Here is a 24,613-nt window from a genome sequence, read left to right as displayed (position 1 = left end):
GCGCCGGGTGGCTGCTCAGAGGAGGAGGTGAGTGGTGAGTTGTTTGGACTCAGAGCTACTGCTCCTGAACACTGGGGGGCTGCCTGGAGGAGGAGCACGGTGGGCCGCATCAGAGCTGTGGGCGGCTACCCGGAGGAGGTGTGCGGTGGGGTGCTTTGACTCAGAGCAACCGCTCCTGAACACCCTGGGGGCTGCCTGGAGGAGGAGGAGAAACAGGGCGGGCCACTTGGACTCGGAGAGACTGCCCAGGGCTATGGGAGGTTGGCGGGAGGAAGAGACGTGAAGTGAGTTGCTTGGACTCCTAGTGACTGCACCGGAACACCGGGTGGCTGTCCGGAGGAAGAGGGGTGTGGCGGGTCGCTGGGACTCGGAGCGACTGTATGGGGCTCCAAGTGGCTGCTCAGAGGAGGGGCCCCATAGCCAGGCGATTAGGTGCGGAGCAGGGTCCCAGGACCTAGGAGGCTTCTCAGTGGAAGAGCTGCACAGAGACAGGCTGAGGGGCGGAGCAAAGGTTCCAGGACTGGGGGCAGATTCTCTGAGGAGAGGCAGCCTGAGGAGATTCGTCTGCAAAGGGTGAGGCTCCCAGGCCCAGGAGGTAGGTCCGGGTCCCTGGGAATGTTGCAGAGGAAGAAAGTCCAGCCCAGGCGGAAGTTGTAGATTGAGGGGAACCTCTAGGAGGGGAACTGACCAGTGAGACCTCCCCACCAGGTGAGTCTTCCCTGCCGGGTGAGGTTTTCTCACAAGGATGGTAAAACCAGAGACACAGGCCCAAACAGGACTTGCCTCAGCCTGCAGCCTAGTTCCCCTTTGGATGACCACTGGTCAACAAGTGGAGGCACCTCTGCCCACTAGCAGGGAATATACGCCACCTGAGGGTCACCAACCCTAGAGAGGCAGCTTCTTCGTGGAGCACCGCATTATCAACTTCCTCCAAGACTGCAGGCTACTGAAGGATAAGAGGGGATATACTAGAAATCTTAGGGGACATTATAAGTCAGTAGAGGAAATCTGCAATATCTTAGCGGTCCACTGATACCTGAACAATATGATAAAACAAGGGAAGAAAATGCCCCAAACAAATCTAGATGTTACATCAATAGAATCCAACGACAGCATGGCAGAAGAAATGACAGAAAGGGAGTTCAGAATGTACATAATTAAAATGATCAGGGAAGCAAACGATGAGATAAAAGAGCAAATGCAGGCATTGAATGATAGCACCAATTGACAGTTAAAAGAGCAAATACAGGAAGCAAAAAATCATTTCAATAAAGAGTTAGAGATATTGAAAAAAAACCAAACAGAAATCCTTGAAATGAAGGAAACAATAAACCAAATTAAGAACTCCATAGAAAGCATAACCAATAGGATAGAACACGTGGAAGACAGAACTTCAGATATTGAAGAAAAAATATTTAACCTTGAAAACAAAGTTGACCAAACAGAGAAGATGGTAAGAAATCAAGAACAGAATCTCCAAGAACTATGGGATATCATGAAAAGGCCAAATTTGAGAATTATTGGGATTGAGGAAGACTTAGAGAAACAAACCAAAGGAATGAACAATCTATTCAATGAAATAATATCAGAAAATTTCCCAAATCTGAAGAATGAAATGGAAAATCAAGTTCAAGAGGCTTTATAGGACTCCAAATACACAAAATTACAACAGACCCACACCAAGGCACATTATAATGAAAATACCTAACATACAAAATAAAGACAGAATTTTAAAGGCTGTGAGAGAAAAGAACCAAATTACATTCAGGGGGAAACCAATAAGGATATCAGCAGATTTTTCAATCCAGACCTAAAAGCTAGAAGGGCCTGGAACAACATTTTTCAAGCCCTGAAAGAAAATGGATGCCAACCAAGAATCTTATACCCATCCAAACTTACCTTCAAATTTGACGATGAAATAAAATCCTTCCATGATAAACAAAAGCTCAAAGAATTTACAAAAAAAGCCAGCATTACAGATCATTCTCAGCAAAATACTACATGAGGAAGAGATGAAAAACAAAGAAGCAAATCAGCAAAGGGAGGAATTATCCTAAAGGAATTGTCAAATAAAGGAGGAACCAAGTTGTGTCAAAAAAATAAATAAATAAATAAAATAAAATAAATGAACCAAATGACCGGGAATACAAATCATATCTCAATAATAACCCTGAATGTTAATGGCCCGAATTCATCAATCAAAAGACATAGACTGGCAGATTGGATTAAAAAGAAAGATCCTACAATATGTTGCCTGCAAGAGACTCACCTCATAGAAAGAGATACCCATAGACTAAAGGTGAAAGGATGGGGAAAAACATACCACGCACAAGGACTCAGCAAAAAAGCTGGAGTATCCATCCTCATTTCAGATAATGTGGACTTCAAGCCAAAGTTAGTCAGAAGGGATAAAGAAGGACATTTCATAAGGCTTAAGGGAAGCATAAACCAGCAAGATATAACAATCATAAACATCTATGCCCCAAACAGTGGCTCATCCATGTATGTCAAACAATCCTTCTCAATTTTAGAAACCAAATAGACCATAACACAATAATACTAGGTGATTTTAACACACCTCTCTCACCACTGGACAGATCTTCCAAACAAAAATTGAACAAGGAAACCATAGATCTCAGTAACACAATCAATAATTTAGACTTAACAGACATTTATAGAATATACCATCCAACCAAGAGCGAATACACTTTCTTCTCAGCACCACATGGATCCTTCTCTAAAATAGACGATATATTATGCCACAAAGCTAATGTTAGCAAATACAAGAAGATAGAGACACTACCTTGTATTCTATCAGATCATAATGGATTGAAGTTAGAAATAAATGAAAGAGTAAAAAACAGAAACTACTCCAACACCTGGAGATTAAACAATATGCTATTATATGAGGAATGGATAACAGAAGATATTAGGAAGGAAATTAAAAAATTCTTAGAGGTAAATGAGAACAAAGGAACATCATATCAAAATCTCTGGGACACTATGAAAGCAGTACTTAGAGGAAAATTTATTTCATGGAGCACATTCAATAAAAGAAGTAAAACTCAACAAATAAACGACCTAACACTACAGCTCAAAGCCCTAGAAAAAGAAGAACAGAACAACACCAAAAGTAGTAGGAGACAGGAAATAGTTAAACTCAGAGCTGAAATCAATGAAATTGAAACAAGAGAAACAATTCAAAAAATTGACAAAATAAATAGTTGGTTCTTCGAAAAAATAAACAAAATTGATAAACCTTTAGCCACACTAACAAAGAGAAGATGAAAGAAAACCCAAATCACTAAAATTCGGAATGAACAAGGAAATATCACAACAGACACGACTGAAATACAAAACATAATTAGAAGCTATTTTGAAAATCTATACTCCAACAAAATAGAAAATTTCGAAGACATCAACAGGTTTCTAGAGACCTATGGCCTAAACTGAACGAGGAGGACATACACAATATAAATAGACCAATTTGAAGTAATGAAATAGAAGCCTACCAACAAAGAAAAGTCCAGGACCAGATGGGTTCTCAGCCGAGTTCTACAAAACCTTTAAAGAAGAGCTCATTCCAATACTTCTCAAAGTATTCCATACAAAAGAAGAGGAGGGAACCCTCCCAAACTCATTCTATGAAGCCAGTATCACTCTGATACCTAAACCAGACTGAGACACATCAAGGAAAGAAAATTTCAGAACAATATCCTTAATGAACATCGAAGCAAAAATTCTCAACAAAATTTTAGCAAATCGCATACAAAAACATATTAAAAAGATAGTGCACTATGATCAAGTGGGTTTCATCCCAGGGATGCAAGGTTGGTTCAACATCAGGAAATCAATAAATGTAATTCACCATATCAGTAGACTTAAAGTCAAGAATCACATGATTATTTCAACAGATGCAAAAAAAGCATTTGATAAGATACAGCACCCCTTCATGCTCAAAAGACTAGAAAAAAAAGGGATAGTGAGAACATTCCTTAACATTGTAAAGGTCGAACTCAAACTATCCCTATTTGCTGATGATATGATTATATACTTAGAGGAACCAGGAAATTCCACCAGAAAACTTTTAGAACTCATAAGTGAATTCAGTAAAGTAGGGGGATATAAGATCAATGCACATAAATCGAATGCATTTTTTTACATAAGTGATGAATCTTCAGAAAGAGAAATTAGGAAAACTACCCCATTCATAAGAGCCTTGAAAAAAATAAAATACTTGGGAATCAATCTCACAAAAGAGGTGAAAGACCTCTACAATGAGAACTACAGAACACTAAAGAAAGAAATGAAAGAAAACCTTAGAAGATGGAAAGATGTCCCATGTTCTTGGATAGGAAGAATTAATATTGTCAAAACGGCCATACTACCTAAAGTGCTATATAGATTCAATGCAATTCCAATTAAAATCCCAATGACATACCTTACAGAAATAGAGCAAGCAATTATGAAATTCACCTGGAAGAATAAGAAACCCAGAATAGCTAAAGCAATACTTAGCAGAAAGAGTGAAGCAGGGGGTATCGCAATACCAGAACTTCAACTCTACTACAAAGCAACAGTAACAAAAACGGCATGGTATTGGTACCAAAATAGAAAGGTGGATCAATGGTACAGAATAGAGGACACGGACACAAACCCAAATAAATACAATTTTCTCATACTAGACAAAGGTGCCAAAAATATGCAATGGAGAAAAGATAGCCTCTTCAACCAATGGTGCTGGGAGAATTGGAAATCCACATGCAACAGAATGAAACTAAACCCATATCTCTCACCATGTACAAAACTAAACTCAAAATGAATTAAGGACCTCGGAATCAGACCAGAGACCGTGCATCTTATAGAAGAAAAAGTGGGTCCAGAGCTTCAACATGTCGGCTTAGGACCAGACTTCCTCAACAGGACTCCCATAGCACAAGAAATGAAAGCAAGAATCAATAACTGGGATAGATTCAAACTAAAAAGCTTTCTCTCAGCAAAGCAAACTATCAGCAATGCGATGATAGAGCCTACAGAGTGGGAGAAAATCTTTGCCAATCATACTTCAGATAGAGCACTAATCTCCAGAATCTATAAAGAACTCAAAAAACTCTACACCAAGAATGCAAATAATCCAATCGACAAATGGGCTAAGGAAATGAATAGATACTTCACAGAAGATCTACAAGTAATCAACAAACATATGGAAAAATGTTCAACATCTCTAGTAATAAGAGAAATGCAAATCAAAACCACCCTAAGATTCCATCTTACCCCAATTAGAATGGCGATTATCAAGAATATAAGCAACAACAGGTGTTGGCAAGGATGTGGGGAGAAAGGTACACTCAAACATTGCTGGTGGGGCTGCAAATTAGTGCAGCCACTCTGGAAAGCAGTGTGGAGACTCCTTAGAAAACTTGGAATGGAACCACCATTTGACCCAGCTATCCCACTCCTTGGCCTATACCCAAAGGACTTAAAATCAGCATATTACAGAGATACAGCCTCATCAATGTTCATAGCTGCTCAGTTCACAATAGCCAGATTGTGGAACCAACCTAGATGTCCTTCAATTGATGAATGGATAAAGAAACTGTGGTATATATAAACAATGGAATATTACTCAGCCAGAAAGAATGATAAAATTATGGCATCTGTAGGCAAATGGATGAAATTGGAGAATATCATGTTAAGTGAGATAAGCCAATCTCAAAAAACCAAAGGACGAATGATATCGCTAATAAGTGGATGATGACACATAGTGGGGGGTGGGAGGGGTTAGTGTTAGGGTTAGAGTTAGGGTTAGGGAGGGGGGCAAGAATGGAGGAAGGAAGGACTGTATAGAGGGAAAAGAGGGGTGGGAGGGGTGGGGTGGAAGGGAAAAAAATAACAGAATGAATCAAACAACATTACCTTTTGTAAATTTATGATTACACAAATGGTATGCCTTTACGCCATGTACAGAGAAACAACATGTATCCCATTTGTTTACAATAAAAAAAATAAAAAATAAAAATAAAGTACTTAGTACAGGAAAAAAAAAAGAAAAGCTATAAGCAGCTGTCAGACAAGACTTGCTATTATAGCTACGCTGATTCAAAGATCTTGAAGAGGCATCACCAGAAACATTGCTCTAAGGTCTCAGTGCTAGAAAAATCCAGGATCTTCTGAGTTATCCAACTGTATCTAATATTATACACAAAATAAAACTTCTCAACTATCATATTCTCCTTTGTGTTGACCCAAGAGAAGCACAAAACAAATTTTGTGGCTAATGTTGAGTAAATGTATAGACCTTATTATATGTATTTGGGGCTTGTGTTGGATTATCTATTGTCAACTTCAGCCTTACCTTTCATTTTCACTTATGTTAACTTCCTTATAGCTTCCCTTTACCCTCACTTCTATATCTATTCTTCCTTTTTAAATCCCTTTGAATTGTGCGTGTGTATGTGTATATATATATGTATATATATACACATACACACACATATATGTTACTTAAAACTGATTTTTGGAAGGAATTAAAGTAAATATATGAATTAGTAAAAGAGGGACAGTCTTTGCTATAACTTGTTTTTCCTTCAAACAGCTTTAGAGCCTTTTTCCTATGGTTAAAGACCAGGTCAATAGAGCTTTCTACATTTTACTAAGTACATTCCAACATACAGCAAAATGAGGTTGATCACTGAGTAATTTCCCTCTGACTATAGTGCTTTGACTATTCAACACTTCATTTTTCTAAAGGATTTTGAAATACTGGAGATAATAAAAATAATAAAACTACTCTTGTTTCTCAATGTAATTATATGGATTAGGATTTTCAGGTAAAAGAGAGGCAGTATTACTGTGAAAAGTCAGGTGACCTGGCTTCTGATCCAGATTATATGTTCAACCAGTTTGGTAATGACAGGCAAACCATATAATCTTTATGGGTCTCAGTTTCCTAAGAGGTTGCACAATACCAGCTATTCCCTGGTATTGTAGTTTATAGTACTCTAGTGTGCTGATATATATATATATATATATTAACTGCTATTCCATGAAGAAAAAAAAATCAAATAAATTTGGATAGACTGAATAAAATTAAGACCAACAGTTTTTAATCACAGAACTTACAACAGCCTTTAATTGTGACTCTTGGATGAGGGACAGCAGAGTACACAGTATTATCTAAACTTGCACTGGACTTCGGAGCATTTTAGATTTTCAGGTTAGGGATGTTAAACCTGTACAGAGTTTGTGTAAGTCATCAGAAGAAAATACCTATTACCAGGCTCCAAATCCAGAATGTGAAGTTAATTGTGTACTCTTGGCATTTTAGCCAGTTAGTATAGTCAAAGGACATACTAGTAAGAGAGCATGAGTATATGTGAAATAGAGCATGAAGGAGCAGGAATTCTGTTTTTAACCTATGTTTCCTGAAATGCAGCCTAAAAGGATAATGACTAATCTCTCCCTCATTTGAAGTTTTGTGAAACTCTACATATATGACTCCTACAGACACATACTATGATATATGGCCTTGGACTGGAAATGGAGTGTGAGAAAGAGCATGAGTAGTCATAAAGACCTAGGTGAGAATTTGATGTCGGTATGTGTAATTTAATGAGCTTCAGTTTTCTCATTTGTTAAGAGAATCTCTAACTTAGTAGTTGTTTTAATGGTTAATGAGTAAGCATATGCAAAGCAGTGAGCAGAGTTTGATACACAAAAGATGTTCAACGAAATATTTTTAGCATTCAGAAGGCAGAGTCTAGGGTTTGTTAGGCAGGGCATCCTGTACATATGTGCTAAGTATTAAATAAATTTTCATTTCCAAACAGTGAAATTTCGCACATCTTTTAAGACCAGGCTCAAATTACTTCTTCCATATGTTGTCTGATTATCAAAGCTGTAAAAGATTTTCCTATGCCCCTGAAATCCCTAGGTATTTTGCTTTTACATCGTTTAGCACACTTTTCCCTTGATTTGCTGTTACTTGTAGACATGTTGTATCTTCTGTCCAAGATATAATCTGCACTTTTTTTTTTGGTATTGGGGATTGACTGAACCCAGGGGTGCTTTACCACTGAGCCACATTCCTAGCCATTTTTAATTTGAAACAGGGGTACACTTAATTGTGCCTGATCTTGAACTTGTGATCCTGATGCTTCAGACTCCCAAGCCTCGGGGATTTACAGGCATGTGCTACTGTGCCTTGCTTGTGATCTAGTGTTGCAGGCAGAAAACATTTTATTATCCTGTTTATCTTGTGGTGCTCAGCAGAGTTTCTGTTCAAAAAACACGTGAAATAGGTGAAAGAGAGTAAGTGAAGGAAATGGCATCCTTTGACCAAGAATGATGACTCATGGGATTTTCCTCAGCCCCAGGTAAGGGTCTCTAGTCTTTTCCATAATTGGTTTGATAGCTTCTTCTTTTTATAAGTGAATCTTGCTATTAATCCCATGTCCAGAAAAAAGTTTTAAAACTCCTTTTCTGTGAAGCTAATCTAGGGTCATTTGATACACTTCTCTTCAGGCATACATCTATCATAACTTTTACAAACAGTATTATAATTCTTTTTATAAGACTATAAATTCCTGAAGGGCAGAACCCATGTCTGCATCACTATCCCCTAATAGGTTATAGGGTACATAGTAAGTATTCAAAAAATGTTTCCAAAATGAGTGAATATAAAATTCTCTATATTGATACAGACATAAACTAAAAGTAAAAAAGTATCAGCCAAGCTCATTTAGGGGCCCAATGCAAGATGCTGCAAAAGTAACTCACACTATCTTTTGATGGGTAATGTCAAGTCTGGAAAGGGAAAAAAATAGTCTTTATGTTATTGGGGTGAGACGGTATCCAGGAAGGATGGGAAGTAGTATCTGTTAGGTAACAAAAGGAAAACAACTGAAGATAATAGAAAACCATAAATCTAGTACATGAACAGATATAAAGATCAGGAATAAAGAAAGGTCTTTCATACCAACATGAGTCTGAAAAAGCAGAAAGAAATAAGTTGCAAAAAATATTAACAGTCTCAGTATCAAATACGGTGGAAATGCAACCTAGTTTTTGAATAACTTTTCTTAAAATTATGCCCCACCTCACGTTCCTCTTCTTGTTCTTTGCGAATCTGCTCCAAACGAAATTGTTCTGCCATTTCTCTCTCATGAGCTTCCCTCTGTTGATAAAACAGAAGGGTAGCAAGCATTTAATGATATATTTCCTCACATTTTTAAAAAAAATTGGTGCATTATAGCTGTACATAATGATGGGATTTGTTGTTACCTATTTATACATGCACATAATATAAAGATATAATTTGGCCAATATCACTCCCCTCCATGCATCTCTTACCTCTGGGTCCCTTTCTTTTACTCATCTCTTTGATTTTCATGACATCTGCCCGCACCTTTCTTTTCCTTTCTCCTCTCTATCTTCCGCAAATGACCTTCTGAGTTTTTCTTGTCCCCAAATCTTGAGCTTTAGTCATATTGGTCTTTATCTGTTTAGCCGCAAAAGGGCACTACCTTATATTATTTCTTCTTCCCCTGTCCAGTTCACTTGTACCACTTCTACAAAACATTCCAGAGAACATTCCCATTTTCTGGTTATCCAAAAAGGTTGGAAATTTTTTTCTACTAAAACTCCTGCTCAATGAACTCTCACAAAACTCAGTGCTTCTCTTATGGCACTTAGGATCCTTACCTTATGTTACAGCTACTACTGATAAGTCAATACTTAATCTAATCTACCACGTTATCAGTCTTCCTTTAAGGGAAGAAACTGTGGCTTATTCATTTTCCACTCCTTCTCCAAGACCCAATATAGTAGCAGGTGCCCAAGAAACATTAAATAAATCAGTGCTTACTAACTGTGACTGCACATTAGAATCACCTAAAGAGTTTTTTTTTAAACTGCTGGGCTGTATCACAAACCAATAAGTAATAAGTTAAATACTGTAGGTTCATTGTTATTGTTATTTTTTTATGATTCTGACAAACTTTATTTTGTCTAAATGACCTTTATGGACAAAGGATAGAATCATATATTCTCTTTATTGACTATAGCTTTCACTATTGCAAATCCAACATTTTGGGGGATCAAAGTAATAAAAGGGCTAGTATTAAGATAATCAAAGATTAGGATTACATCTATATTCCAGAAGTACCTTGACCAAACCTACCTTTGCTCTGTCAGCCTCAAGTGAAAGGCGATAAGCCTCATCTTGCTCTCTCTTCACATTTTCTCTGGCTTCACGTTCATCCTTTAAAAAAAAAAAAAAAAAAAAAAAAAAAACAGGATTCAAAAGAAAAAAATGATGTTAATGCTCTTGCATTATTTCTGCATGAATGTATTATAATTACACAGGGAACTTTTAGGTGTACAGGATACAAATAAGCATGTAAGATGAGCAACATGGTAATTAATAGTGAAAATAAGAATGCTTAAATTCTAGCTCTACTACTTACAAACTACGTGGTCTTATGTAAGTTTTTTAACCTTCCTAGATCTCAGTTTCCTTAATTGTAAAATAGACATAGTATTTATCTTCTAGGGTTATTGTAAGAATTAAATGCAACAATATGAAATGTCTAGCAAAGCACCTGGCACTAGTTCATTTGCACAATTTGCCTTTCTCTTGAGTTTTTCTAAGATTAACTTAGAGACTGTCAGCACTGAAACTAAGGACTGGGAAGAATGAAAGCAAAACATGCTTGTTAACCTCGTTCGACACTTCACCACTAAAACTTTGGTCATCAAGTATTTTTCCACTACATTCATATTCATGAAGTGTAAATAGCAGAAGTTACCTAAGTTTGAAAATCTTGTACAATATTTTTAGCTTCTGAAGTGAGTATACCATCTGCCTATATTTAAATCATAATTGCATAGGAAATTAAAATTTAATTCACTAACAATTTCTCATTTGTAAAGCTCAGGAGTATAGCCATATACTTGTATTTAAACTTAATAAATACCCATACCTGTCCACATTACAGTCTAGGTTCCTTTTGGTCATCTGTGTATTAGGCTGAACCATAAAGTCACCAATATTTGAATATTTTTGACCTATAAAACTGAAAATTTGTCAGGCACAGTGGCACTTGGGAGACTGAGGCAGGCAAAATGCAAGTTCTAGGCCAGTCTAGGCAATTTATTGAGGCCTGTCTCAAAAATAACTTTGAAAAGGACCAGGGAAATAGCTCTGTGGTGGAGCACTTCCCTAGCATCTGTGAAGTTCTGTGTTCAATTCTCAGTACCAGAAAAAAACAAAAACAAAAACATAAAACCCTGGAAATTTCATAAGGTTTAACTTATTACTTTGTTACTTTTGTCTCTCCAATTCACTACATGCTTACTCAAGGCTGAGTATATGCTCAGTTTTTTCTTAGGTGCTTTCCCAGAGGCCTATATTCCTTCTTGTTCCAATAATTCAATTCCAAAAGCTCTGTTAAGAATAGTAACATTTCAACAATGATAAGTAAATAAGCAAAGGGAGGAACTACCCTAAAGGAATAGCCAAATAAAGGAGAAACCAAGTCGTAACAAAAAAACAAAAATGAGCCAAATGACTGGGAATACAAATCACATTTCAATAATAACCCTGAATGTTAATGGCCTGAACTCATCAATCAAAAGACATAGACTGGCAGATTGGATTAAAAAGAAAGATCCAACAATATATTGCCTGCAAGAGACTCATCTCATAGAAAGAGATACCCACAGACTAAAGGTGAAAGGATGGGGAAAAATATACCATGCAAATGGACTCAGCAAAAAAGCCAGAGTATCCATCCTCATATCAGATAATGTGGACTTCAAGCCAAAGTTAGTCAGAAGGGATAAAGAAGGACATTTCATAAGGCTTAAGGGAAGCATAAATCAGCAAGACATAACAATCATAAATATATATGCCCCAAACAGTGATTCATCCATGTACATCAAACAAATACTTCTCAATTCCAGGAATCAAATAGACCACAACACAATACCTCTTTAACACACCTCTCTTCCCACTGGACATATCTTCCAAACAAAAACTGAACAAAGAAACCATAGATCTTAATAACACAATCAATGATTTAGACTTAACAGACATTTATAGAATATACCATCCAACAAAGAGTGAATACATTTTCTTCTCAGCAGCACATGGATCCTACTCTAAAACAGACCATATGTTATGCCACAAAGCTACTGTTAGCAAATACAAGAAGATAGAGATACTACCTTGTATTCTATCAGATCATAATGGATTGAAATTGGAAATCAATGACAGAATAAAAAAGAGAAACTACTCCAACACCTGGAGATTAAATAATATGCTACTGAATGATGAATGGGTAACAGAAGACATCGGGGGAAATAAAAAAATTCTTAGAGGTGAACGAGAACAAAGATACATCACATCAAAATCTCTGGGACACTATGAAAGCAGTTCTTAGAGGAAAATTTATTTCATGGAGCGCATCCAATAAAGAAGAAAAAAAAATCAACAAACCAACAACCTAACACTACAGCTCAAAGCTCTAGAAAAAGAAGAACAGAGCAACACCAAAAGTAGTAGAAGACAGGAAATAGTTAAAATCAGAGCTGAAATCAATGAAATTGAAGCAAAAGAAACAATCGAAAAAATTGACAAAATAAAAAGTTGGTTCTTTGAAAAAATAAACAAAATTGATAAACCCTTAGCCACACTAACAAAGAGAAGGAGAGAGAAAACTCAAATGACTAGAATTCGGAGTGAACAAGGAAATATCATGACAGACACTATTGAAATACAAAACATAATTAGAAGCTATTTTGAAAATCTACTCCAACAAAATAGAAAATCTCGAAGACATCAACAGGTTTCTACAGACATATGAATTATCTAAACTGAACCAGGAGGACATACACAATTTAAATAGATCAATTTCTTTTTTTTTTATTTTTATTTTTTTATTTTTTATTTATTTTTTATTTTTTTATTTTTTTTATTGTGAACAAATGGGATACGTGTTGTTTCTCTGTTTGTACATAGAGTAAAGGCATACTGTTTTGTGTAATCATACATTTACATAGGGTGATGTTGGTTGATTCATTCTGTCATTTTTCCCCTTCCCCCCACCCCCCCATCCCTCTTTTCCTTCTATACAGTCCTTCCTTCCCCCATTCTTGCCCCCCTCCCTAACCCTCACTCTAACCCTAAGACTAACCCCTCCCACCCCCCATTATGTATCATCATCCACTTATCAGCGAGATCATTCTTCCTTTGGTTTTTTGAGATTGGCTTATCTCACTTAGCATGATATTCTCCAATTTCGTCCATTTGCTTGCAAATGCCATAATTTTATCATTCTTTATGGCTGAGTAATATTCCATTGTATATATATGCCACAGTTTCTTTATCCATTCATCAACTGAAGGGCATCTAGGTTGGTTCCACAATCTGGCTATGGTGAATTGAGCAGCAATGAACATTGATGTGGCTGTATCTCTGTAGTATGCTGATTTTAAGTCCTTTGGGTATAGGCCAAGGAGTGGGATAGCTGGGTCAAATGGTAGTTCCATTCCAAGTTTTCTAAGGAATCTCCATTTCAAGTAATGAAATAGAAGAAGTCATCAAAAGTCTACCAACAAAGAAAAGTCTGGGACCAGATGGTTTCTCAGCCAAGTTCTACAAAACCTTTAAAGAAGAGCTCATTCCAATATTTCTCAAAGTATTGCATGAAATAGAAGAGGAGGAACTCTCACTCATTCTATGAAGCCAATATCACCCTGATACCTAAACCAGACAGAGACACATCGAGGAAGGAAAATTTCAGACCAATATCCTTAATGAACATCGAAGCAAAAATTCTCAACAAAATTTTAGCAAATCACATATAAAAATATATTAAAAAGACAGTGCACCACGATCAAGTGGGTTTTATCCCATGGATACAAGGTTGGTTCAACATCAGGAATCAATAAATGTAATTCACCATATCAACAGACTTAAAGTCAAGAATCACATGATTATTTTGATAGATACAGAAAAAGCATTTGATAAAATACTGTGCACTCCGTCATGCTCAAAACACTGGAAAAAATAGGGATAGTGGGAACATTCCTTAACATTGTAAAGGCCATCTATGCTAAGCCCATGGCCAATATCATTCTCAATGGTGAAAAATTGAAAGCATTCCCCCTAAAATCTGGAACAAGGCAGGGATGCCCTCTTTCACCACTTCTATTCAACATTGTCCTTGAAACTCTAGCCGGAGCAATTAGACAGACCAAAGAAATTAAAGGGATACAAATAGGAAAAGAAGAACTCAAACTATCCCTATTTGCTGATGATATGATTATATACTTAGAGGAACAGGGAAATTCCACCAGAAAACTTTTAGAACTTATAAGTGAATTCAGTGAAGTAGCAGGATATAAGGTCAATGTTCATAAATCTAATGCATTTTTATACATAAGTGATGAATCTTCAGAAAGAGAAGTTAGGAAAACTACCCCATTCACAATAGACTTGAAAAAAAGCAAAATACTTGGGAATCAATCTAACCAAAGAGGTGAAAGACCCCTACAATGAGAACTACAGAACATTAAAGAAAGAAATTAAAGAAAACCTTAGAAGATGGAAAGATGTCCCATGTTCTTGGATAGGCAGAACTAATATTGTAAAAATGGCCATACTACCTAAAGTGCTATACAGATTCAATGCAATTCATTCCAATTAAAATCCCAAAGACGTACCTCACAGAAATAGAGCAAGCAATCATGAAATTCATCTGGAAGAATAAAAAACCCAGAATAGCTAAAGCAATCCTTAGCAGGAAGAGTGAAGCAGGGAGTATCACAATACCAGAACTTCAACTATACTACAAAGCAATAGTAAGAAAAACGGCATGCTCTTGGTACCAAAACAGACAGGTAGATCAATGGTACAGAATAGAGGACATGGACACAAACCCAAATAAATACAATTTTCTCATACTAGACAAAGGGGCCAAAAATATGCAATGGAGAAAAGATAGCCTGTTCAACAAATGGTGCTGGGAAAACCAGAAATCCATATGCAGCAGAATGAAACTAAATCCCTATCTCTCATCCTGCACAAAACTCAACTCAAAATGGATCAAGGACCTTGGAATCAGACCAGAGACCCTGCACCTTATAGAAGAAAAAGTAGGTCCAGAGCTTCAACATGTCGGCTTAGGATCAGACTTCCTTAACAAGACTCCCACAAGAACTTAACTAGCACAAGAAATGAAAGCAAGAATCAATAACTGGGATAGATTCAAACTAAAAAGCTTTCTCTCAGCAAAGCAAACTATCAGCAATGTAAAGAGAGAGCCTACAGAGTGGGAATACAAATAACCCAATCAACAAATGGGCTAAGGAAATGAACAGACACTTCACAGAAGAAGATGTACAAGCAATCAACAGATATATGAAAAAATGTTCAACATCTCTAGTAATAAGAGAAATGCAAATCAAAACCACCCTAAGATTCCATCGTACCCCAATTAGAATGGCGATTATCAAGAATACAAGGAACAGGGGCGGGCCAAGATGGCGGACTAGAGGGCGGCTGCATTTCACGCTGCTCCAGGACGCAAGATTCAAAAGAGGAGATAGTGAGAGACTTGGGACCAACTCAAAGCTGCCGGGTGAGTCTCTCCTGTTGGGGAGGCGTCCCGGATGGGGCGGTAGCCCCGGAACGCAGGGAATTTGTGAAGTGGAGTTGCTCGGCGAGACGCCCCTCCCCCCGCTGGAGTGGTAAACACGGACAACTGGGATCATCGTAGAGGAGGTGGCTCAGCACAGCGCTTGGACTCGAGCAGCCGCTGGGGCTCCGGGTGGCTGCCTGGGGAGGAGCTGCGTGGCGAGCTGTTTGGACCAGAGTGACCGCTTCCGAACACCGGGGGGTTGCCCGGAGGAGGAGGAGAGGTCCGGCGGGTCGCTTGGGTCTAGGAGTGACTGCATCAGAGCCACGGGCGGTTGCCAGAGGAGGAGCTGCGTGGTGAGCTGTTTGAACTCAGAGTGGGCGCTCCTGAGCGCCGGGGGACTGCCCGTAGGAAGAGGAGGAGCGCGGCGGGACGCTTGGTCTGGGAGTGACTGCATCAGAACCACAGGCGGTTGCCAGAAGAGGAGCTGCGTGGTAAACTGTTTGAACCCAGAGCGAGCGCTCCTGAGTGCCGGGAGGTTACCCGGAGGAGGAGGAGGAGCGCGGTGTGTTGCTTGACCTGGGAGTGGCTGCATCAGAGCTGCGGGCGGTTGCCAAAGGAGGAGCTGCGTGACGAGCTGTTTGAACTCGAAGCAGCTGCTCCAGAACACTGGTGGCCTGCCTGGAGGAGGAGAGCGGTGGGACGCTTAGCCTGGGAGTGACTGCATCCGAACCACAGGCGGTTGCCAGAGGAGGAGGCGAGTGGTGAGATGATTGGACTAAAAGCAACCGCTCCTGAACACCGGTGGCCTGCCTGGAGGAGGAGCGTGGTGAGTCACCTGGTCTCGGAGCCACCGTTCCTGAACACCTGGGGGGCTACCCCAAGGAGGAGGAGGAGGAACAGGGCGGGTCACTTGGACTTGGAGTAACTGCCTAGGGCTACAGGTGGTTGGCGGGAGGAGGAGACCCGAAGTGAGTTGTTTGGATTCCTAGTGACTGCGTCGGAAACCGGGCGGCTGTCCGGAGGAGGAGGTGTGTGGCGGGTCTCTGTGTCTCGGAGCTATTGTACGGGGCTCCAGGTGGTGGCTCAGGGGAGGGGCTGCATAGCCAGGCGATTGGTGCAGAGCAGGGTCCCAGGAGCTAGGTGGCTTCTTGCTGGAAGAGCCGCACAGAGACACGCCTAGGGGCGGAGCGAAGTTTCCAGGGCTGCGGGCAGATTCTCTGGGAGAGGCAGCCTAAGGAGACTCGCCTGCGAAGGGTGAGGCTCCCAGGCCCAGGACGTAGGTCCGGGCCCCTGGGATCGTTGCAGAAGAAGACAGCCCAGCCCAGGAGGTAGTTGTAGATTGAGGGGAACCTCTAGGAGGGCAACTGACTAGCGAGACGTCCCCACCGAGTGACTCTTCCCGGCCGGGGGAGGTTTTCCCACAGGGACGGTAAAGCCAGAGACATAGGCACAAACAGGCCTTGCCTCAGCCCACAGTCTACTTCCCCATTGGATGACCATTGGTCAACAAGTGGAGGCACCTCCGCCCACTAGCAGGGAATATACGCCACCTGAGGGTTACCACACCTAGAGAGGCAGCTTCTTCGTGGAGCTCTGCATTATCAACCTCCTCCAAGACTTCAGGCTACTGAAGGATAAGAGGGGATATACTAGCAATCTTCAGGGACATTATAAGTTGATAGAGGAAATCTGCAATATCTTAATGACCCACTGATCCCTGAACAATATGAGAAAACAAGGGAAGAAAATGCCCCAAACAAATCTAGATGTTACATCAATAAAATCCAATGACAGCATGGCAGAAGAAATGACAGAAAGGGAGTTCAGAATGTACATAATTAAAATGATTAGGGAAGCAAACGATGAGATGAAAGAGCAAATGCAGGCATTGAACGATCGCACCAATCGACAGTTAACAGAGCAAATTCAGGAAGCAAAAGATCATTTCAATAAAGAGTTAGAGATATTGAAAAAAAACCAAACAGAAATCCTTGAAATGAAGGAAACAATAAACCAAATTAAGAACTCCATAGAAAGCATAACCAATAGGATAGAACACGTGGAAGACAGAACTTCAGATATTGAAGAAAAAATATTTAACCTTGAAAACAAAGTTGACCAAACAGAGAAGATGGTAAGAAATCAAGAACAGAATCTCCAAGAACTATGGGATATCATGAAAAGGCCAAATTTGAGAATTATTGGGATTGAGGAAGACTTAGAGAAACAAACCAAAGGAATGAACAATCTATTCAATGAAATAATATCAGAAAATTTCCCAAATCTGAAGAATGAAATGGAAAATCAAGTCCAAGAGGCTTATAGGACTCCAAATACACAAAATTACAACAGACCCACACCAAGGCACATTATAATGAAAATACCTAACATACAAAATAAAGACAGAATTTTAAAGGCTGTGAGAGAAAAGAACCAAATTACATTCAGGGGGAAGCCAATACGGATATCAGCAGATTTTTCAATCCAGACCCTAAAAGCTAGAAGGGCCTGGAACAACATTTTTCAAGCTCTGAAAGAAAATGGATGCCAACCAAGAATCTTATACCCAGCAAAACTTACCTTCAAATTTGACGATGAAATAAGATCATTCCACGATAAACAAAAGCTAAAAGAATTTACAAAAAGAAAGCCAGCATTACAGAACATTCTCAGCAAAATATTTCATGAGGAAGAGATAAAAAACAAAGAAGCAAATCAGCAAAGGGAGGAATTATCCTAAAGGAACTGTCAAATAAAGGAGGAACCAAGATGTGTCAAAAATTTTAAATATGAACCAAATGACCGGGAATACAAATCATATCTCAATAATAACCCTGAATGTTAATGGCCTGAATTCATCAATAAAAAGACATAGACTGGCAGATTGGATTAAAAAGAAAGATCCAACAATATGTTGCCTGCAAGAGACTCACCTCATAGAAAGAGATACACATAGACTAAAGGTGAAAGGATGGGGAAAAACATACCATGCACATGGGCTCAGCAAAAAAGCTGGAGTATCCATCCTCATTTCAGATAATGTGGACTTCAAGCCAATGTTAGTTAGAAGGGATAAAGAAGGACATTTCATACTGCTTAAGGGAAGCATAAATCAGCAAGATATAACAATCATAAACATCTATGCCCCAAACAGTGGCTCATCCATGTATGTTAAACAAATCCTTCTCAATTTTAGAAACCAAATAGACCATAACACAATAATACTAGGTGATTTTAACACGCCTCTTTCACCACTGGACAGATCTTCCAAACAAAAATTGAACAAAGAAACCATAGATCTCAATAACACAATCAATAATTTAGACTTAACAGACATTTATAGAATATACCATCCAACCAAGAGCGAATACACTTTCTTCTCAGCAGCACATGGATCCTTCTCTAAAATAGACCATATATTATGCCACAAAGCTAATGTTAGCAAATACAAGAAGATAGAGACACTACCTTGTATTCTATCAGATCATAATGGATTGAAGTTACAAATTAATGAAAGAGTAAAAAACAGAAACTACTCCAACACCTGGAGATTAAACAATATGCTACTATATGATGAATGGATAACAGAAGATATTAGGAAGGAAATTAAAAAATTCTTAGAGGTAAACGAGAACAAAGAAACAACATATCAAAATCTCTGGGACACTATGAAAGCGGTACTTAGAGGAAGATTTATTTCATGGAGCGCATTTAATAAAAGAAGTAAAACTCAAAAAATAAATGACCTAACACTACAGCTCAAAGCCCTAGAAAAAGAAGAACAGACCAACACCAAAAGTAGTAGAAGACAGGAAATAGTTAAACTGAGAGCTGAAATCAATGAAATTGAAATGAAAGAAACAATACAAAAAATTGACAAAATAAATAGTTGGTTCTTCGAAAAAATAAACAAAATTGATAAACCTTTAGCCACACTAACAAAGAGAAGATGAGAGAAAACCCAAATCACTAAAATTCGGAATGAACAAGGAAATATCACAACAGACACGACCGAAATACAAAACATAATTAGAAGCTATTTTGAAAACCTATACTCCAACAAAATAGAAAATTTCGAAGACATCAACAGGTTTCTAGAGACATATGAATTGCCTAAACTGAACGAGGAGGACATACACAATTTAAATAGACCAATTTCAAGTAATGAAATAGAAGAAGTCATCAAAAGCCTACCAACAAAGAAAAGTCCAGGACCAGATGGGTTCTCAGCCGAGTTCTACAAAACTTTTAAAGAAGAACTCATTCCAATACTTCTCAAAGTATTCCAGAAAATAGAAGAGGAGGGAACTCTCCCAAACTCATTCTATGAAGCCAATATTACCCTGATTCCTAAACCAGACAGAGACACATCGAGGAAAGAAAATTTCAGACCAATATCCTTAATGAACATCGACGCAAAAATTCTAAACAAAATTTTAGCAAATCGCATACAAAAACATATTAAAAAGATAGTGCACCATGATCAAGTGGGTTTCATCCCAGGGATGCAAGGTTGGTTCAACATCAGAAAATCAATAAATGTCATTCACCATATCAATAGACTTAAAGTCAAGAATCACATGATTATTTCGATAGATACAGAAAAAGCATTTGATAAAATACAGCACCCCTTCATGCTCAAAACACTAGAAAAAATAGGGATAGTGGGAACATTCCTTAACATTGTAAAGGCCATCTACACTAAACCCATTGCTAATATCATTCTAAATGGTGAAAAACTGAAAGCATTCCCTCTAAAAACTGGAACAAGGCAGGGATGCCCTCTTTCACCACTTCTATTCAATATCGTCCTTGAAACTCTAGCCAGAGCAATTAGACAGACCAAAGAAATTAAAGGGATACGAATAGGAAAAGAAGAACTCAAACTATCCCTATTTGCTGATGATATGATGGTATACTTAGAGGAACCAGGAAATTCCACCAGAAAACTTTTAGATCTCATAAGTGAATTCAGTAAAGTAGCGGGATATAAGATCAATGCACATAAATCGGAGGCATTTTTATATATAAGCGATGAATCTTCAGAAAGAGAAATTAGGAAAACTACCCCATTCACAATAGCTTCGAAAAAAATAAAGTATTTGGGAATCAATCTCACAAAAGAGGTGAAAGACCTCTACAATGAGAACTACAGAACACTAAAGAAAGAAATTCAAGTAAACCTTAGAAGATGGAAAGATCTCCCATGTTCTTGGATAGGAAGAATTAATATTGTCAAAATGGCCATACTACCAAAAGTGCTATACAGATTCAATGCAGTTCCAATTAAAATCCCAATGATGTACCTTACAGAAATAGAGCAAGCAATTATGAAATTCATCTGGAAGAATAAAAAACCCAGAATAGCTAAAGCAATCCTTGGCAGAAAGAGTGAAGCAGGGGGTATCGCAATACCAGATCTTCAACTCTACTACAAAGCAATAGTAACAAAAACGGCATGGTATTGGTACCAAAATAGAAAGGTGGATCAATGGTACAGAATAGAGGACACGGACACAAACCCAAATAAATACAATTTTCTCATACTAGACAAAGGTTCCAACAATATGCAATGGAGAAAAGATAGCCTCTTCAACAAATGGTGCTGGGAGAATTGGAAATCCATATGCAACAGAATGAAACTAAACCCATATCTCTCACCATGCACGAAACTAAACTCAAAATGGATTAAGGATCTCGGAATCAGACCAGAGACCTTGCATCTTATAGAAGAAAAAGTAGGTCCAGAGCTTCAACATGTCGGCTTAGGACCAGACTTCCTCAACAGGACTCCCATAGCACAAGAAATAAAAGCAAGAATTAATAACTGGGATAGATTCAAACTAAAAAGCTTTCTCTCAGCAAAGGAAACTATCAGCAATGCAAAGAAAGAGCCTACAGAGTGGGAGAAAATCTTTGCCAATCATACTTCAGATAGAGCGCTAATCTCCAGAATCTATAAAGAACTCAAAAAACTCTACACCAAGAATGTAAATAATCCAATCGACAAATGGGCTAAGGAAATGAATAGACACTTCACAGAAGAAGATATACAAGCAATCAACAAACATATGGAAAAATGTTCAACATCTCTAGTAATAAGAGAAATGCAAATCAAAACCACCCTAAGATTCCATCTCACCCCAATTAGAATGGCAATTATCAAGAATACAACCAACAACAGGTGTTGGCGAGGATGTGGGGAGAAAGGTACACTCTTACATTGCTGGTGGGGCTGCAAAGTAGTGCAGCCACTCTGGAAAGCAGTGTGGAGATTCCTTAGAAAACTTGGAATGGAAACACCATTTGACCCAGCTATCCCACTCCTTGGTCTATACCCAAAGGACTTAAAATCAGCATATTACAGAGATACAGCCACATCAATGTTCGTAGCTGCTCAGTTCACAATAGCCAGATTGTGGAACCAACCTAGATGTCCTTCAATTGATGAATGGATAAAGAAAATGTGGTATATATACACAATGGAATATTACTCAGCCATAAAGAACGATAAAATTATGCCATTTGCAGGCAAATGGATGAAACTGGAGAATATCATGCTAAGTGAGATAAGCCAATCTCAAAAAACCAAAGGAAGAATGATATCGCTAATAAGTGGATGATGACACATAATGGGGGGTGGGGAGGGTTAGTGTTGGGGTTGGAGTTGGGTTTAGGGAGGGGGGCAGGAATGGAGGAAGGAAGGACTGTATAGATGGAGGGGAAGGGTGGGAGGGGAGGGGGGGAAGGGGAAAAAATGGCAGAATGAATCAAACAACATTACCCTATGTAGATGTATGATTACACAAATGGTATGCCTTTACGCCATGTACAGACAGAGAAACAACATGTATCCCATTTGTTTACAATTTTATAAAAAAAAAAAAAAAAAAAAAGAATACAAGGAACAATAGGTGTTGGCGAGGTTGTGGGGAAAAAGGTACACTCATACATTGCTGGTGGGGTTGCAAATTAGTGCAGTCACTCTGGAAAGCAGTGTGGAGATTCCTCAGAAAACTTGAAATGGAACCACCATTTGACCCAGCTATCCCACTCCTTGTCCTATACCCAAAGGACTTAAAATCAGCATACTACAGTGACACAACCATGTCGATGTTTACAGCAGCTCAATTCACAAGAGCTAAACTATGGAACCAACCTAGATGCCCTTTGACAGATGATTGGATAAAGAAACTGTGGTGTATATATATATATATATATATATATATATATATATATATATATATATATACACAATGGAATATTACTGAGCCATAAAGATAATAAAATTATGGCATTTGCAGGCAAATGGATGAAACTGGAGAATATCATGCAAGTAAGAAAAGCCAATCTCAAAAACTCAAAGGACGAATGATATAGCTGATAAGTGGATGATGACACATGATGGGGGGTGGGAGGGGGGCAAGAATGGAGGAAGGAGGGACTGTATAGAGGGAAAAGAGGGGTGGGAGGGGTCGGGAGGAAGGAAAAAATAACAGAATGAATCAAACACAATTACCCTATGTAAATGTAGGATTACACAAATGGTATGCCTCTATTTCATGTACAAGCAGAGAAACAAGATCTATCCCATTTGTTTACAATAAAAATAGATTAAAATAATAAAGTATAAATAAATAAATATTCAATCTTGAATAAAAAAAGGAATAGTAACATTTCATTGATTCTCAAGCTTTTAAACAAAAAAAATCAGTAAGAATCAGATGCTGCTACCTGAAGCTGAGTATTATACTATGCATGAATAAAGGAAATACTGGGGAAATATTATTTGGTAATAAAATATCGGGAACCATGTTTAACTTGCGATCACTCAGGCTACAAAGCAGTCAAAATAATTTATATGTCAAATAATATACATGAATAAAAGTGGATTTTAAAAACATCTTACTGGAGACATATTTAGCACTTTTAGTATTTACACTTTACTAGCAGTTAGTATTTACATTTTAAAGACATAGGAGCATTTTTCTTTAAGTACATTTTCACTAATTTCAACTGATTACCTTTCATTTGGATCTACTTACTGAGGTTTTACTATGCCTAGATCTTCATTTGCCTAATTCATTACTCTGTGAACTCTTTTCCCTATCCCAAACACAAATTTATACAGAGTGGCCACTTAATAGTTCATTTGACCATAGGTGATCTATATTTGATAAATAATTATTTTCAGGTAAAAAAAGAGAGAAGATTAGCAGACCTATTTGAGTCCTAGACTGGCCAGTAGTAAGTTATGTGTTTTGGGGTAAATGATGCCTTCCCTTTCAGACATCTATAAAAAGAAAAAAATTGAACTTCTAAGAATCCTCTGCATTTATGGATAATGCATCTTTTTAAATTTAACTATTTCTAGAATATAATCAACAAATTATGAATGTAATCGTACCTTTCTATATTTAAATGGGAAAATACTTAAGATAAATTTGACTTTACTTTCCTGACCTTACTCTTTACAAATTGGTTTAGGTTTATCTCAGAACATTCTGTGCTTACTCTTTAAAGCATTTATCACAATTGCAATTAATTAATTAATTATCACATAGTTATTTATTTAAGGTGGGTTTTACCCATGATAATGTAATCTCCACAAATAGAACTCATCTATATTATATACCTCTGTTTTCCAATATACAGATTGAATTAATCTTCCTACCTACCTACCTTTTTGTTGCTGGGGACTAAACCCAGGGCCTGGAGGATGCTAAAAAACACACTCTGCCAGTAAGCTACACCCTATCCCCAGCTATATCAATGAATAAATGAATCATCTTCCCAGGCATAAAATATCTATTGTTTGCAGTAAAAAATAAGGAGGAAAAACATTCAACTCACCCATAAAGTGGCCCCATCTGGGTTAATGCAATTGACTGGCTAGACAGGAATGACCTGTTATGATACTATGTACATATAACAAAGGGACAAGCTACCACAGCTGTAAGTCATTTAAG

At 38.1% G+C, this 24,613-nt stretch overlaps 1 protein-coding gene across 1 annotated transcript in view; it reads right to left on the bottom strand.

Annotated features, from left to right (window-relative positions):
• Positions 1-24,613, bottom strand: part of Faf1 (Fas associated factor 1) — a 459,649-nt gene that overhangs the window by 50,137 nt on the left and 384,899 nt on the right. Inside the window, exons 16-17 of the mRNA XM_047554623.1 lie at positions 10,181-10,261; positions 9,098-9,175 (exon numbers count right to left, since the gene is read on the bottom strand). Of these exons, the coding sequence (XP_047410579.1) occupies positions 9,098-9,175; positions 10,181-10,261 (159 nt within the window). The remainder of the gene's footprint in view (positions 1-9,097; positions 9,176-10,180; positions 10,262-24,613) is intronic.

The sequence above is a fragment of the Sciurus carolinensis genome, chromosome 1, assembly GCF_902686445.1.
Source record: "Sciurus carolinensis chromosome 1, mSciCar1.2, whole genome shotgun sequence".
Lineage (NCBI taxonomy): Eukaryota > Metazoa > Chordata > Mammalia > Rodentia > Sciuridae > Sciurus > Sciurus carolinensis.
Note: the sequence above shows the minus strand (reverse complement) of the source record. Positions and strands in the feature narration are given on the sequence as shown.